This window comes from Strongylocentrotus purpuratus, unplaced genomic scaffold, assembly GCF_000002235.5.
Source record: "Strongylocentrotus purpuratus isolate Spur 01 unplaced genomic scaffold, Spur_5.0 spur5_scaffold_1, whole genome shotgun sequence".
Lineage (NCBI taxonomy): Eukaryota > Metazoa > Echinodermata > Echinoidea > Camarodonta > Strongylocentrotidae > Strongylocentrotus > Strongylocentrotus purpuratus.
The window spans coordinates 48624747-48642848 of record NW_022145594.1 but is presented as its reverse complement, the minus strand read 5'-3'; the positions used below and the strand labels follow the sequence as shown (position 1 = coordinate 48642848).

The 18102-nt window shown below is 37.3% G+C and overlaps 1 protein-coding gene across 6 annotated transcripts in view; it reads right to left on the bottom strand.

Moving 5' to 3' along the window:
- LOC586619 (uncharacterized) overlaps window positions 1-18102 on the bottom strand; it is a 61631-nt gene that overhangs the window by 21144 nt on the left and 22385 nt on the right. For 5 of the 6 annotated variants that reach the window (XM_030977047.1, XM_030977063.1, XM_030977069.1 and 2 more), the window contains exons 2-5: window positions 10712-10863; window positions 9708-9879; window positions 5538-5804; window positions 959-1140 (exon numbers count right to left, since the gene is read on the bottom strand). In XM_030977047.1, the coding sequence (XP_030832907.1) occupies window positions 959-1140; window positions 5538-5804; window positions 9708-9879; window positions 10712-10863 (773 nt within the window). 6 annotated transcript variants of the gene reach the window in all.

Genomic DNA, 18102 nt, shown 5'->3' with positions numbered 1-18102 from the left:
CTGAATCTTCACTATTGTTATGAAACTTATAGAAAGTATAGGCCTACTAACGACCGAAATATCATTCATGATTCAGAAGAAATGCGTAAAGGACGATTTGGCTCAAACACGAGAAGAAGAAGAGAAGACCAGAGTGACCTGCTCAATGCAATTTACTCCCTATTACCATTTTTGCACCGACCATGCCGACGGTACATTTTATGAAACACATGTGGAGTATTCTTCTCAAAAGTGCAACCAAAAGGTATTCATGAAGCACATCGATTAAATTTGGTACTGATTATTCTAAAATGCACAAACTGGGACGTCTCTATCTTTAAAAGATCTATCTGGGGGTCATGTACCATGTGCTAACTGGGCATGTATAACTGAAGGCCAGAAGGTTTAACCACTCGGGAATGACCAGTCATAACAGCAATGACCAGGATACTAACAATTAGACGAGCTAAAAATACAAAACACAGGACAAGACAAGATACCTGTGCTGTCCAGAGGAAAACATATGGCCCCAAACTTTTTCACGGCAGGGGAATAATAGTATACATGCCGTGCACCTTTTGTCGTTGCCTTGTAGTTGATGAAATTGGGGGTAAAAATAATGTGTTAGGTATTCATGATAAAACATGGCTAATCTTAATGGATAGGTGTAGAATCCAATCTTTCGGGAGCCACATAGGAGTCTCTTTTTCTGGAGTTGAATCCACTCCAAATAATAGGAGAATTCAGACGAAGTAGCACTTGTAAAGCTATTTTGGAGAATAGACACCACTATTTTTGTTTTATTAATGCAAGAACCCACGAGCTCCCCCATCCTCCAAAAGAAAGGTCTTTTAGAACCGCACACGGGTAAGATTTTGGTGAGCACTCTGGTGTAATCCTTGATCCCGAGAAGGTCTAGTGTAAGTTTGTGTGTGTGTCTATTGTTGTAGTTGAAATGCTGTTATTAACACGTGCTTACCGATAAGGTGCTAACACCATCTTGGTATTGTCGACTAGCTCTTCTCGTGACCGATCTCCCATTTATTGTCCACGTAATGAAAGGTGGCGGGAAACCACTCCATGCACATGTCATGTTCACCATCCGAGAGTGGTAGGCGTACACATGTGCGTCTGAACGATCCGTCTGAAGGAATGGTGCATCTGTCGGGTATATGAACGGAGAAATGGCAATTATCTGTCATGTTTTTAACTTATTTAACTATGATGATGATCGATGATTGTTTGACTCGACTGTTTTGAAATTATGTATATACCTGTGAGTAAACAACCGAGAGACTGACGGCTGTCTGCCCTCTCCGAGTGACTTGGTAATGACGATTGGTGCCCTACCAAAGGGCATGAGCGCATTGACTTGGTTTTGAACCCGAGACCTCCTGGTTGCGAGACTTCTGCTCTACCACTGAACCATGGCGCCTCCTCTATCATACATAATCATGACTACACATGAAAGGTTCCATTATTTCACCTGTATATATTTGTGATTCACAAAAATCCATAAAAAGGGACTTTTAACATTTATTGACTGCATATTGTGGAAAGGAAAGGAGAATAAGGTGAAAGAAATTTCTAAGCCATCTGCTGTCCTGCTTAATAAAACATTGAACAAAAATCACTTAAAAAGAATAATAATTGTAGACGAATATTTATACGCGCAACGAAGTTCGTTGACCTTGATTTACAGTGGAAGCGGCGTCATTAAATACCCCCGATGGTGATTGCTAAAAATAATCATCTTCATATAGACTATCAACTATATATAGAACACATGAATATCGATGTGACCCGCGTGGCTGCATAAAGGAAACATCGTTGACAGACAATGACTTGTAGAACTACAATTATGAATCATTGCATAACTCTCTACTGCGAATGATGACGAAGTGTAAATTAAAGAAAGAAAAACACAGTAACCATCATTATAATCGTTATAATCGTCATTATAAACAAAACAGAGCCCTCTTCATATTTTGTTTTACCTCTTAAATTATCGTTTACACATAGAAGAAAATATTTCACGTAGAAAGCCTTGTATATCCCTCTAGAAATTGAGGCAAATGCTGAAAATGTGAAGATGTAAATATTATTATGAGGAAATAAAGAAGACCAGAAATTGTTATTGTACCCACAAAAAAATAATCATAATGCTCGTTGCACACGAGGCGTCTACCTGATTGCGTTATTACCTTAGCGACTCACTCAAGTGCTCGTAGGGGGAGGGGAATGCAATAAACTACTCATTTCTTTCCTTTTCCTTTACGTCAGTCTCACACAGCGTAAGGAACACCGCGCCAGTGGCTAACGCAGCCCTAAGCCAGCTGTTGACGCTTCATGTACAAAACACAATTTATGGATTGACTTTTTGACTAATAATTTCGGCGAACTAGTACATTATGAAAGGGGGATTAGTACTGACCATGCCATTATTGCCCGAACATGTTATTTTTTTTTTGCATATTAAAAGTTATGAGGTGACAGTTGCCCGAATCTGAGGTGATTTCAACGTTGGTAATTTCAAAGTCGGGGGGGGGGGGGGGGGGGGGAGGGCGTATCCTTATTATTGTAATTATTAATCACCATGACCATGGGGTAAACGATGGTACTATTTATATGACTCTTAATATGCTCAACAAAAATGCGATGATTTTCAATTTTGTTCATCGCATTACAAGTCAAGATGCATGAGTTTTTGTCGATATAATACGAAGCCGATACCACACGCTCCGCCTGTATTGACATGATGAGCATGTTGAAGCTAGTTTTTAAAATCGTTCAAACCTCCCTGTCATAAGCACTTAATATCAACTTAATACCAGCCAGACAGTACTACAGGTTGTAAGAGAGTCCCTAACACCCACGAAAGGGGGTCAAGGAAATCAGAACAAGATAGACCACAGACGGAGGGTGGAGTACGCCTGTCCCACACCGTGACGCATGCTTCCTTACTTCGTGATATTAACTCAAGATAATCAAGATAAACGACAAATACTTAGAACATGGGTTCTGCCAGAATAGGGCAAATTTCTTCGGTTTTTTAGAGATTTTTGTCCAGAGATTTTACATGAACATCAATGATTTAAAAATGACATCAGATAGACCTTGAATATAAATTGAACCTGATTAAATTATGTTTTTCAAATCCGTAGGCAAAAATGATCGCTTAAAATTATGATGGCCTTGTTGAGCGCGGAGACTTTTTAAACTTATACCTGCCAGAATTTTACAAGAAACTTGACCGTTGAAAAGCCAAATGGTTGTATTTCGGCCATTTGAGGCGGTTTCTCTCGTCACATGTGAATGCGGCTCAACGTGTCGCTCGCGATGCGATCACATTGTATGTTTCCTGTACTAATTGCTTGATTTCCTAACGCTCTGGATGCAAGGGCGGCCTGTAAACAGCTGGTGGTCTAAAGTCATGGGAGTTATTGTCTTGTGAGACACTGTGTAGGTCAATTGTTTTACATTTGGAGTTAATTGCTCCAGGAAGCGTTATCTTTTCAATAGACCTGTGACCTGTTTACCCGCCTGTTTACTATAAATGTATTTCAATTTATGCATGTTTCTTTCCAGAATCCGGCCCTGATTACGATCTATTTAAGTCACCTGCTATATACAGTAGCATATTTATCGACATGGCAGATGGAATCCACTTTGCATACATTAGATTTTGCTGCCTGTCCAGCCTCTAGCAAGCTTTCGAGTCGTAAAGAGAAACCTTCTTCAAGAAGTGTCCGTAAATTTAGTTAACAGGTCCATTCATGCATGATTCTCTCCCGAACTCGTGGTTAGCAACTATTAAATTGATCTGCTATACACCATGGTATCTATATGGATATAATTCACTGTGCATACAATAATTGTTGTTATGCCAGGCAAGCATCAGACAAGCTTTTCATTTGTCGAGAGAAACTTTTTTTCAAGAAGTACTAGAACCAGAAATCTACTGCGATAGAATTCCCCTTCTTTCAAGGAAGAGGACCGAAATAATTATATTTGGATAAATTATTGTCTTAAAATTGATTAGATTGTAGTATTTGAGGAACAGGTTTTTTTTAATAAGATATTGAAAGCAGCAATCAAACTTTATTGAACAATCACCAATATTGACTCGAACAAAATGACTACAAGACCGCAATACATTTGAACCGGCATATATTGCTACCTTCACTTGTCTATACAATCCTTGTCATAATGGAGGGAAGTGTAAGGAGGAAGCGACATTTAAAAGGACTCCGTTAATGCAACAATACATTTAACAAAACATTAACTGCTTTAAATACGTTAACTATACCCTTTGAAAATGTCCCCCCCCCCTTCCTTCCTCCTCCTCCTGTTTGTTGTTCTCTTCTTCTTCATATTGTTCTGCCTATCATTATTATTATTGTTATCATCATTATCATCACTATCATCATCTTCTTCATTGTCATTTGAAGGTATTAATAATATTCATTCTTGAACTTCTTTTATTTTGCTTTTTTCCTTCTAATTTCCTCCTCCTTCTTCAAAATCGTGACTATTATGATGATAATCACCCTCTTTTGTATCTCTCTCCCCCTTTAATGTCATTATATTATTTTACTATTACTTTTTTTCATCTTTTTGCGACTGCTCTTGGGTATTAAATGTGATATCAAGACTACATGTAGATGCTATCACAAGATCACAAGAAATCTTATACTAACCCGGCTACTGGTCGGAATTCAATCTAATTACATTGTTTAAAATGCCCTACGTGACAATGATACAGCAGTCATGGAAGTCATATTAATTGTGCTGAAGGCTTTTAATTTGATGATCTTATTACTACAAGAGTACAAGATCCCTTTCTATATGTACGTGACTGCAAAGTAAAGTTATCATTGAAAAGAAAATCTGAGGTTTGATACAAGAGGGAATTAATACTTCGGTTTCAGTTTCAAGATGATGAGATAATATCTGTCTACAGATTATTACACAGTGGCTTTACGCTGAATGTATGGCATATATTTCTCAGATTTTCATAAAATGCATAATGCGACATAGGGATGATCGTTAAACTCTCTTTGGGAAATAATTTGAAAATAATACGAGTAACCAACCGCGCCATGCAACAAGACAAATTCATTAATTACGAAACCAGAAAATGACTTTTTTAAACGACAATAGAGAGAGAGGGGTGTGTGTGTGTGTGCGTGTGTATATGTGTGTGTGCACGATTGAGTGTATGTGAGGAAGAGGGTGGCGATGCATGAGACTTTATTTACAATAAACATTTCTTTAAAACGCATTAAGCTTCCTGTTTCTTCATGAATGTTGATTAGATGTAAAAGGCCGTCAGCCGTCTTGAAGCGCACGGCCTAAAATATTTTTCAAAAAGCAAATTGCACGATTTTACTTACTGCTGCTTGACCCGTAGCGATTACATGGAAATGATTGATGGAATATGAAAACATGACAGTAGGAAACCCATCATATTGGGTTAATTTCTAGAAAATAGCATATTCCCCTTATATTGTTTTATTTTGTACTTCATAGCAACTCCTTGGTCATAGGGTACTTACGTTTCACATTCAAGCTCATTGGTTTTGAGATGACCGCTAACGAGTTCCTCGCATCACAGACGAACCTTCCTCCATCTGATATCGATGAAACTGTTATTGACAGCACCGGTCCTACCGATACCCGACGACCGCTGGGAAGAAGCTGACCCGGATTTGACCTCCTCCAAGAGATAGCCGGCTCCGGATCTCCAGTTGCGTTACATTCTAACCGAACCGTAGAACCGATTGTGGTGGCGATTGTAGGTGTCATGTATGCAATGGCTGGGGCTGTAACAAAAATGAAGGGAAAAATGATTAATAGCGCCTATGATATATGATTTATTTTTTGATTTTATAAAACTTCAACCGTCCCAAAAAATGTCATGCATATATTTACAATTTCATATTGTAGATGTATAATTTGTTTCAATTACTTAGAGCTCGTCGATGTGCCTAGCCTAATCCACCGGCTATTCTCTGACACTAATTTTGTTAGGAATTTACAAAAATTGCTTGCATGGTTGTATTTCTATTTCATGTTAGGAAAATGTGGTAATGATTATCTCAAAAATGTTACAAACGCGCAATTATCAAGTCTCGTATAACTTGATGCAACACCCTGAAATTTATTTACTAAGCAATAATTAATAGAGGTTTCTCCCCTACTTTGTCATGCATTTCATCAATTTACAATGCATCGTTGGTTTCCCTTGTTTTTGCGGATTTCCCGTAGTGTGTTATTACATCCTCATAATAACCTTCAAAGTCTACACTAGCAGCTGAATCAGTTTTATTTCATCTCTAGAACTTTGATGCGAGGGGATTAGTTAATCACAATCATTCTATCCAGCACTGTATATCAAACATTATGTCTAAATTCTGGCTTAACAATCAAAGTACACTCTGGCAAAGGTCGTGTTTGGAATAAAGAATAATAAATATTGTAATAAAGGAACAATGCTTCATCCATCAATATTCATTATTACTAAAATGTTACCCTTTTGAGCAACAAGAACATGATACATGCATTAAAAGGAAGTACCATCTGTTGTAAATAAATACACTAAACATAGTGTATTTCTATGTAATACAGTATTTCTTTATTTGAAATATATACACCTAAAACTTCTTTCCTGTCTTCACATTGTCGTATAATTGACGAACAAAATACGTGACGTCTTTTGGATGGTGACGTTAAAAGTCGGTCCCCAGATATTACACATACACACGTAATGTGGCATGTCATGAAATCATTACCATGTATTTTGCTATTTGACTGAGCAAGGGTACAGAATCACTCTCGTTATCATGACATATCATCAAAGTATCGCTACTTCTATGTGTCTTCTAATTGTGGTACTTGCTATTTCCTGCAATCCAAAAGTGTAGAATAAACTCTTCAGCCTTCGAGATTGCCTTTACTTGACCGACCTCTACGGGGTCATTCGTTAATCTCCTGTCAAATAGGGATCTTCTTAATCTCACATGAAATACATTCCATGAGCGAACGTATGACGTGTAGGAACTATGTGTCACGGAATGAGTCTAATACCACTTTGCATGAGATCCCTTAAGATGTCATCATGACCTACAATGTGATTCACCAACGACAAACATTCATCATAAACCTTCTCTTAATCTACCGGAATATCATGGATGATCTGTGAAGGGAAAGGTTTAAGGGCACGGATTAAAGCGCCTTACCTGTTACAATTTTGGTATATATCCTAGTCAAAATTGATCCGTGCATATGGATAAGGGCCTCCGTTTCTTCCTCATAATGAGAATAATAATATGCTTTTCTGGTATAGCGCATAACACATTATGATGTAACCTCTGTGTACGCTTCCAAAGGACTTCACATAGTATTATTCCGCCCATAGCGCTTACTGTATTCAAGGACTAAATCATACCAGGTACCCATTTACTACAACTGGGTGGATCGTGGCAAATGCAGATTAATGTCTTGCCAAATATGCGGCGAGATTCGAACCCGGTAGCTCGTGGTTCCCAGTCCCGAGACTTAGTTCATACATTAAGTGTTGTTAGGGATAGGTCAAGCCACAATGTTTGTCCGACTTAGCAACAACTATTTTCAAGTTGCATACTGACGACTAATATGTAGTCAGATGTATTCAGATACTAGGAATGTAAACGTTCTCTGCTAGATAGCGTGTATAAACTTAAATATATTATTATGGCCTATGACTGTCAGTTATATCGCTTGCATAGTTGTTCGCTGTATCTGGCGTGTATATTGCATTGTGGTTATGTTCTAGTCTAGTATCCCAGGGTTTCATTCTGATCTGTATCTTTCTTTCCTTCGTGCTTTTCCTTTTAGCTCCAGGCACTTAACTTAACAACCAAACAGGGGACAGATTTCGAAACGTGTCTGGCGCTCTCCCCTTGGCACACGATTCAGAAAGACCGGTAGTACGTAAGCAGCTAGGGAACACGTTTGCTCTTATCCATAACATGTTACCTCACCCTCGTGAATGTAGACCTTCCTGTAATAAAATAGAGGGGGTTACTCCCTCCCACCCCTCATTCTCCATCCTCTCCTCTTAGAGAACACATAAATAATGTGTACTATGTGCCATTACTATACTATGCCATTTTAAGCATTACTTTTTTACACTCGTTTTCATATTTAGATAAAGAGGGCGACCCCCTCCTCCCCTGAAAAACGTTATTAATGTTAAGGGTGTTATGTCAGGGAAACATTTGCCATTTTTAAGTTTAGTCTTGTTGTACTCTCCCTTTCTTTCTGACAATCCAGATCATAACAGTTTCATGCAGGCTATATTTCTAACTTTACATTAATTTGTCCTGAAACAAACAAGGAAACAAAAACGCTAACTAACAAACAATCAAACAAACGATAAAGTTCTAATATTAGTTATCGGTTTGATAGAATGCATTAGTTTTATTTGAAAGCATCTGTGTGTTTGCCGCTATATCATTCAGAATAATCGCAATACTTGTGTATGCCTATAAGGTACGAGCCTTACACCAGTACTGCGATCTCGTATTTCGAAGGTAAAGCAACCCTGCCAAAGACTCAATTATCCCAAATACCTATAAACCCCCTAGAAATTAAACAAAACTTCCTTGATGTATTTTTAAGGCAAATTTGTCAACTATACACCTTACGAACAACCACTTCCCTCTTACAAATATTTCGCCTGATACTTACATGCATTGAAGGAGCATGGACCTTCTATGCTAGGAAAAAAAGTCGCAAACGCTTTTCACCCGATTATCGCCGATTAATGTTAACACCATCTAGTGATACATCCCTTCAATATTGAATTTGGGGTTTCGCCAGAGTTGTAAAATGTTGTAAAAGGTTACAAGAAAGATCGCAAACAGTTTCCTTTGCTGTAAACAGTTTTTCTTGTCGCAAAGAAATTTTGAACATGTTCAAAAATTCTTTGCGAATTTATTTTTCCGCAAACAGTCGCAGGCGTTCGCAAAACAGTCGTTAGCGTTTGCAAAACAGTCGTAAGCCTTTGCAAACGGTTGTTAAACGGTTTTGCTCTTTGTTTTCGTCAGTTCTCTGTGTTTCGCCAAAACTAGCGACCACGTTACCATATGGTTCCTTTATAAAATCGACCCATTGAGTACCAGTAGTTAGCAAAAGGTCTCAAACGTTCACAAATAGTGGCAAAGGATTGGCAAATAGTTGCTAATCTTCGCAAAAGTTGTCGCTAACATTTGTTTACACTCGCTAATAGTCGCCAACTGCCTTTCGCAAACACTTTCGGAGACATTCGCTCAAATGTTGCTAATTGTCGCTAAACGTCACTTAATGTCGCTGATTTTCGCCAACATTCGTCAGAAAAGTTGGCGAATCCAAATTCGCAACGTTCGCAAGCATTCGCTGCTCAGTGAGATAGGCCCTTTACGAACGTTGCAAATTTTGGCAGTTGGCGACTATTAGCAACTGTAAGCAAATGTTAGCGACAGTATTAGCGAAGATTAGCAGCTATTTGCCAATCCTTTGCCACTATTTATTTCTTTTTTAGGACCTTTTACGAACCCTGGCGAAACCCCAACTCGCTATATTCGCCACTCAGTGAGATACCCCCTTAAAGGAAACATTTTTTTAAAAGTCTATTCCCATGTAGCTGAACTTGTTATTACTTAGTAGATTCAAAAAAGCAGATCAAAACAATATGATAAACTTACCACCAATGCGTAATTGTGCTATCGCTTGTGTAGTAATGCCATTGGTCTGCACTTTGCATTTCCAAGGTCCTGCGTCATCTACATGTGCATTGGTAATCTCCAGGGTGAACTGACCCCGAACTGAGATGTCGATGGAGTATCGCTCTATCGCTTCTGCCTTTTTTGTCTTAACCTGCAATAGAAACAAATCAAAATCAGAGGGGGGGGGGGGCGTTTTTCACAGGCTTTACTCCTCAACACTCATTTAACACAACACAATTATTCAACCAATATTATGTTATCGAAATAAAATTTGTCTATAAACATCATTTATTTGTTTTAGGATTTCTTTGGGCACATCGACATGTGCATTTCAGATCTCCAGTGGGAACTGACCACGAACTGAAAAGTCGATGGAGTATCGTTCTATTGATTTTGTTTTATAGTTTTTACCTGCTAAGGCTGCTATAGAAACAAATCGAAATCAGGATAAAAGGCGTGTTTCACAGGTTTTACTCCTTAATAAACTTATGCAAAAAGGGTAAGTAAAACAGAACCCCTGATAAATATCAAGTGATATTGGATGACAGTATAATACTCATGCTTATCGTAACCTCCCAGTATCCCCTTTGAGACTCAATGTGTCCTCACTGCGATTCTTATACACTTGGGTACTATTTCTTCCAAAAAAAATTCTGTTGTATAATTTTTCTTTCTTTCTGTTTCTTCTTCAGCCACTAAGGATATTAAAATTGTTTATAAATCAGTTGTACTCATTTCGAGAATGTATTCACCAAGAAATTAATAGTTTAACACACACAAACAAAAAAAACGGATTATCAAAATAATTATTAAACCAATGTAATATTATCGAAATAAAAATCGATTATTGACATCGTTAATTTGATAAAAAGCTTACTTCTCTCTCAGTTAACGATCCAAAATAACTAAAAGTATATGTGATTTGTTCACTCTTCTGTCTTGTCTGTCTGCCTTTTAAAGTTTAAAGGTTAAAGATTACTTACCCCACTGTCTACCATCTGAAGTTCATTATGATACCATGTAAAGGAGGATGAATCGACCACTGTGGATGTATCTCTGCAAGTTAGTTTGATGTTTGCTCCAATCTGGAAGGGACCATTACCTGGCTTCGTATTAATGATTACTGCACCTTGTGCTGTAGAGCGTTAGAAGGAAAACATGGTTGAAAATTATTATTCTGAAATACATCAAACTGGTTATACTGTTAGTATTAATCGTGTTTTATTTACCAAAGGGAGCAACATCAGTATCTGTTTATCACGTATCTGTTTTAATTTGGCACATCATTAATCGTTCTCTTTCAGTTTAACATTTAATACGCCGGTTATTCTTTTTGTGTATAATGCAGAAGCATTTGTGTGATTTTATCTTTTGCACCAATCCGCCTTGAGCATTTGAGTTACAGTGGGTTCGGCGTCTCTTTAAAATTATCTTGTTGTTATTACTATTACTAATATTATTTTTATCGTTATTATAATTACCATCAATATAATTATTGTAGTTATTAATATAAATATTACTATTAATCTTAGTGTTGTCATTATTGCTATTAATGGGGATCACTGAAATTATTACTACCCTACATGTGTACCTATTACATCCGGGCGGTCTACCGCACACCATAAAGGCTCTCTTCTAATGCTGCTCCTAATCTAAGCTTGGCCCAATGCTTTATCGAATTGCGTTGAAGTGTCAAATTGTTCCTGCAGACTTCTTAAAACTTGAATTAGGTCAACCCTTAATTTGCATTAAAATATTTCTTTATATTGCAACGAACAAGTTCAGTTGTGACCTGTTTGTCAGATATGTCAGTACAACAAAGTACTACCACCGTGATGGCATTTGCCAGGAGAGACAGAGAGAGATTAACTACATCCCCTCTGTCATAGGGCACTTATCCCTTCAAATTCAGATAGTCCGAAAATAATTGTCAAAGCTAAGACAATAGACGGGAAAGAAGGAAGGAAGATGGGTGGTCCCTCGATGACACACAATGGCCATCTTTGTCACATCGTCTGGAAGACAATCTTGAACTTGAAGAGTACCATGTAGTTTACAACTAAAATTAATTATACCCCTTTTGAATTTGATGCGTTTTGTGTGTACCGTAAATCAAGAATGCTGAACTGCATGGTAAAATTATGGCCTTTTAGATGTTATCTTTGATATGTCACGTTCTCAAGACACATAAGTCGGGACAAATCAGTATTTCACATACTTCAAAAATTACAAATACTTGGTAAGGATATTAATAATTTATTTGTTAACTGTACATAGCCATAGGCGTATTTAAAAGATAGAGACAATGACCATTGGCACTGTTCGATGGGGCGGTGGCGGGATGGGTTACTCAACCGGTGTTTGCTCCACCCCCCCCCCCCCTCCCTACAAAGCGGTATGGTGTACCTTACCTAATAGAGAAAACAAATCTGCATCTACCTCTCTGTAATCTAAGTATAAAACTGGGAACAACCTACGTATAGACAATATCCCATACATCATTCTATGAAACTCTATGGGATGTACAGGTAGGAATAGGAAGAAATCGGAAAACAATATTGGCATGAACACAGCCACACACATTGATTATAAGAACCTTTCAGAGATCTACAGGTTGGAAGATGTATGAATCGGGTAACAACCTTCGTATGGACACAACCCCACACACCATTCAATAACCCCCTCAAAGTTCTAAAAGTTGGTACAGGTATGGTGCGGGAGACATCCATACGTGCAGACACAGCCTCAGTCCTCACGATCAATTGGGCAAAAAGAATTTCCGTTTCGGTTTAATAAATTTTGGAGTGGACTATTAGGCTATTATTATTATTATTATTATTATTATTATTATTATTATTATTATTATTATTATTATTATTATTATTATTATTATTATTATTATTATTATTATTATTATTATTATTATTATTATACCCTATTCTATGAACCTATCTCGGAATAGGCACAGGACTTGGGGAACATCATTCGTATGGACACAACCTCATGTGCCTGTACCATTCTATCGTGATTCTATGAACTGGAAATAGGTATGATTCAGAAAACAACCCTATGTATAGACAGAATCTCAGACACCGTTCTATGAACCTCTGAAGATCTACAGGTAGCAATGAGCATGATAGGTATGTTTCGCCGTTGCTATGGTGACGAGCTATTAATATACCGACTGGTCAATTCAATCAGGAAGGATAGGGGAGGGGCCAGTGAGAAGACGATGAAGGTAAGAAGGGCGTATGTCATCTTCCCAGGTTGGTGAAACAACATCAGATTAAAAGTGCATGGGGGAAATCGTCAAGAAGATCATCCAAATACACTATTTGCCTAAGAGTGCAGAAAACAAAATATTAGGTAGAGAGAAACGAGTTAAGAAAAATGTAAAATTTGGTACTGTCTCAAGGAACAGCAATGCTAATCATACCTAAGGTCAAATAGGATATACGATAAATATGTTTCATACAATAAGGAATGAATTATAATACAGACGTGTAAATTATGAGTAAAAATGTGAAAAAGATATGCGGAAGACATTTACAAAATGAATATTCAAAAATATCAATTACGAATACTGTAATGACCAAGGAATTTTCTTAACATGTTATGTCCTCTACACACCAACAGTATAGAGGAGCAATATGTTTCCAATCACAGTATAGCAATACAAAATTTAACATGATCGCAAGAACTTTTTAAAAACTTAACATAAGACAATTTCACTAGCCTTGGCCACCACCTTTTGAAATGTGTGAACATTACACTAGCGTAATACGTAACCCGAACATAAATTTTGGGGGATATGAAATAGGGTATTAACATTGCCCTTGTGTTGATTTCTCGAAAGTCTTTGCTATCTCACAACTTCATAGAGTGAAGTTAAGCCCTCCTGATATTATTTTGTTTCTTCATGTATAAGTAAAATGCATCACGCCGAGTCATTGGATGGAAGTTAGTATCCTGGAGATTTGTGGTGCTTCACCAAACATGCGATGCACAGGGGAATGATACCCCTCCAGGGAGGTGACGGAAAGTTTATTTACATATGCAGGATAGATAAATGTCCAGTCATAATATCAAGCGTAATGTAATAATTAAGAACTTGTAACTATCACACTAAATAAATATTCAGTCGCTCACAAGTTCGTTCGTTCGTGAGATCCTTAGATCAAGATAGTTATGTAAAGTTCCTTGATTAAAATTGAATTAAATTAAATTAAGTTCTTCCATCGCCTGATTGCTGCAATTGCCGTTTCATTAAACAGGTGATAGGCCCTTTTCGAAATGTAACCAAATTTATTCTTAAGTGTCACAATACGAATTATTCCATTCACCTGTTACGATTAATTGCATTTCATTAGTCAGAACGGAAATTGCATATATTACGTGTTGTTACGTAAGGCAATCCATGATGTTTGTCCTACCTAGCAACAACTAATGTATTGAATTTGAATTCTGACTATTGAGTACATGTATTCGTAACAGGTGAATGAAATAATTAGTATCGAGGCGCCTCACAAAGGCAAATGCATAAATTTGGTTACATTACAAACATAGCCTTTAATGGACGGTAAAATATTTATACAAATAGGCCCCTGGTGACAAAATCTGATTTAAAACCCCAAAGACTAAGCAGATGTAAAAGAAACATCTTTGTGATTATAAATATAGTGACTAGTCTCAAAACGATATTGCAAAGTGTGTAATGACTCTTTGGGGGTATTTTCTTGAGTAGAGTACTAAAATGTTGTGCAAATCATGTTCTAAAAATATCTCAATTTTAGGCGGCAGTGAAGCAATTTTATGCATGATTGTAGTTCTTATTGATAGTTGTCCTATACCATAGACTTTTATGTTGTTGTATAGAATTGTTACATGTACTAGGTATAACTATTTTCAGAGCGGCAAAACAAAAACCATGCATGGCAAAACAGGTATAAAGGCACCTGTTTGAAGTAAAACCAATTGGAGACTTGCAAGACTATTGCTGAATCAAATTACTTTTGATTATGCTCGATATTTACCAGCTGTGTTGTACAAGTCAACTAAACCTTAAAATGGTCGTGGATACAAACAATTTCCTGTCTTAAAAAGTCTAATTGATTCTAGTTAGATTCCTAGGAGATTTGTCAGTGCGAGACGGAAGGGAAGTTACGAGGAGCTCTGCAAGATGGAATGGTTCGAGTCATTCATCCGATGTCTTGGGTATGTCATTTTGAAGAGATGACATGCCGTGTTCCTCCGGACCCCCTTCTCTTCCCCCTCCATCATTTCCTCCTCTTCTTCCTCGCCCTCTCCCTTCTCTCTCAGCCCCCCCCCCCCACCTCTCCCTCTCTATGTCTCTCTGTGTCTCTCTCTGTCTCTCTCTCTTACTCACTCATTCAGTCCCGGCCCGTAATTTTCCTTTAATAACCTTTCTAAACTTTTAAATACCTTTTTCGAGTCCTAACAAATTATAACTCCTCTTCTTCATTTGTGTAATCTCTCTCTCTCTCCCTCTCTCTCTCTCTCTCTCTCCCTCTCTCTCTCTCTCTCTCTCTCTCTCTCTCTATTTTCACTCTATCTCTCTATCGATCAATCATCAACCAATCAACCCGTCTATCTATCCCTTATCTTTATCCCATGATCTAGTACGTGTCTTTCCGTCGAAGTTATGATCAAAACGCATCACAACTCTAGTCGCCATCGCATAGTAGGCATCTATCATTTCGCTCAGTCCGTTGACTATTGAAGAAGAAATCGTATCTACTTCTATTTTATACAAATCTAAACAAAACAGCATTTGTTCATACTAAACGATCGACCTCTAGAATACTCCAACCGAGGCATTACGTTATATTAAGCCTTTAAACCATATAAGAAAAGTCTGCGTGTGCCTAGCTCTGTCAGTTTCTGGCTGTGCCAAATACACTGACTAGAGGTTGAGTTCTGGTAAGAGGTGAAAAATAATCAGTGAGCGTTATCATTGTTATTATGCAAGGTGGAAGAACGTCAGATTAAAAATGTTCTCTGAAAAGCATGGCTCTTCAAATGCCTTAATATCTTAAATATGGCGTGTAACAGCATAAAACTCGGGACGGATTTTTATGCCACATCTTCGTGTAGTCCCATATACATCTTTCCGTGTACAGTGTTTGGAACTTTACCAAATTGGGCCCAATTTCTTTATCATTTTAATGATTCCAGAACCTTGCAGTACACACCGATGATCAACTTTTTCTTATCGATTTCACACTGTTTCTTTCACAATGCAATCGCATGACCAGAACTCAATCTTTATGTACAGAACCTATGCAATATGGTGTCAGCCTAGTCTCACAGTGCAGACAATGTTACACGCATTGACTGACAACGGTTTGCGTCTGTAGAATACACTCTGGCAGGGTATTGATACGGGTGCCTCTCGATACTGAGAGGAGAAGGGTTAATAAATATCGACAAAGGAAATGGAAATTAGTCGGCACTTAACCGAGTCTTAGTGGATATTGAAATAATCTGTTCGAGGAAGACATTCGTAACATAATCTAGCATTTATTTAATATACTTACTGTTTCTCCCCTAAAGCTCATGGTATCCCAATTACGGTTTACTGTATTATCCTTTTAAAAAAACGATGTATGAAATTTTCCACAAATTGGCAAATTTTGCAACCTAAATCGGTGTTCTTGCTTGCAGATTTATAATGTTAATATAACATGCTTGGTTGGAATTCACAAATCTGAATGTTTTTGACAAAGATATCGTTGAGTGTATTATAGCCCTAAAACGTCAAATATTATTTCATCAAAATAAACAAAAAATAGTATGTTTTTAAAGTATGATGCGCTCACCTAATACAGGACATTTAACGCTATTTCTTGGTACTACAGAAAAGCTTTTTCAATGAAATGTCATGAAAAGTTAGTGACATACATCTTCAACTCAATATATCCATTTAAATCAACATAAACAGAAATGTATAATAACGGATACTTAAGTTGTCAATGAGCTTCAATCGAACACTGAGATGGAATTAAATTATATTTCACATTGAATGTCTTTAATGCTGCATTTACAGCCTCTATAGGTTAACGCGATTTGAGGTACAGGCATAGAAAGATACTTAAACCGGTATGTTGTTTATTCGCAATATTCATGGAACTCTGTTTCCACAGTCATGTAAGCGGTCATATCATCATGATCATGATAATCATAATGTCCTGTCAATACGGGACCGCGGGTACAGTGAAATCAGTTATTAATCTAATTCTACATCAATATAGCAATAAAACAGTAAGTGTGATGGGGGTTGTGTGTCCAGACGCTTGACAGAAATGAAGACATCGCTTTTGCCTTTGAATTTAACCAAATGTATGCAAGAAATAGCACAAGTCATCATAAACATCTATCCCTTATAATATTGTCTAACATAATATTTAGTAAATAGTGCGTGTAAACTTCTTCAAATTTCTGTTTTAAATCGACTGTCCGTTAAGACACCCTTTCTGGACACAATACGTCTGGGTATATCTAGTTATATCAATCACAGCATAATTATTAGTTTTGTTCTATTAATGTCTCGAAACGTTTAGACGTATATGAAGAGTTTAATTCCAAAAGGAGCTAAATCCGTTTTGGTAACTTGAGAGAAAAAAGAATTCGTTAACCAGATTTGTACAGGCGTCTATGGAAAAGTGATATCAGAAGGTGCATTTTTTTCATAATTGCTCCCGAAATGAAGGTACATACTTTTCTTTGAAAGACGGGTACTTAAGTGAACACAGTTCTGATATTAATAACTCAATGTTCACCAAAAGTGGATTTAGCTCCTTTTGGAATTAAGCTCTTCATATTTTGTCATACAGTTGCAAGTGTATTTGAAATAAATACTAACATGGATGACTGACAATTAATGTACACCATATGTGTTTATCAGCCAGACAGGTTAGAATGACACGTATGACGTCATCAACAGGTGCCGGCGATTAGCCTTAAATAAACCTAAATCAGACAATCCGATAATTTGATCATCAAAAATACTGTCACCAATTATCAGATTTCAGATTCTATATTCTATTTATAATTTGAGGCTATTGTCGTTTGACGTTAGTCGCATGATGACCATATAGAGGTGTCGTGGTCGAGTAGATACGTCACCGGACTGTGGATCACAAGGTCCGTGATTCGAGTCCCGCCGCGGCACTAATGTCCTTTGGCAAGACATTGATCTACATGTGCCATCTAGACCCAGGTGATGTAAATGGATACTTACTTTTCATGACCTTTTAACACTGGGTTATTGTAGCCTCGTTTTAACTATTTAAAAGATTATTTATATTATTCTGTCGCTCCAATTTTTGGTATTCTGAGGAGGCTAGGAACAGTG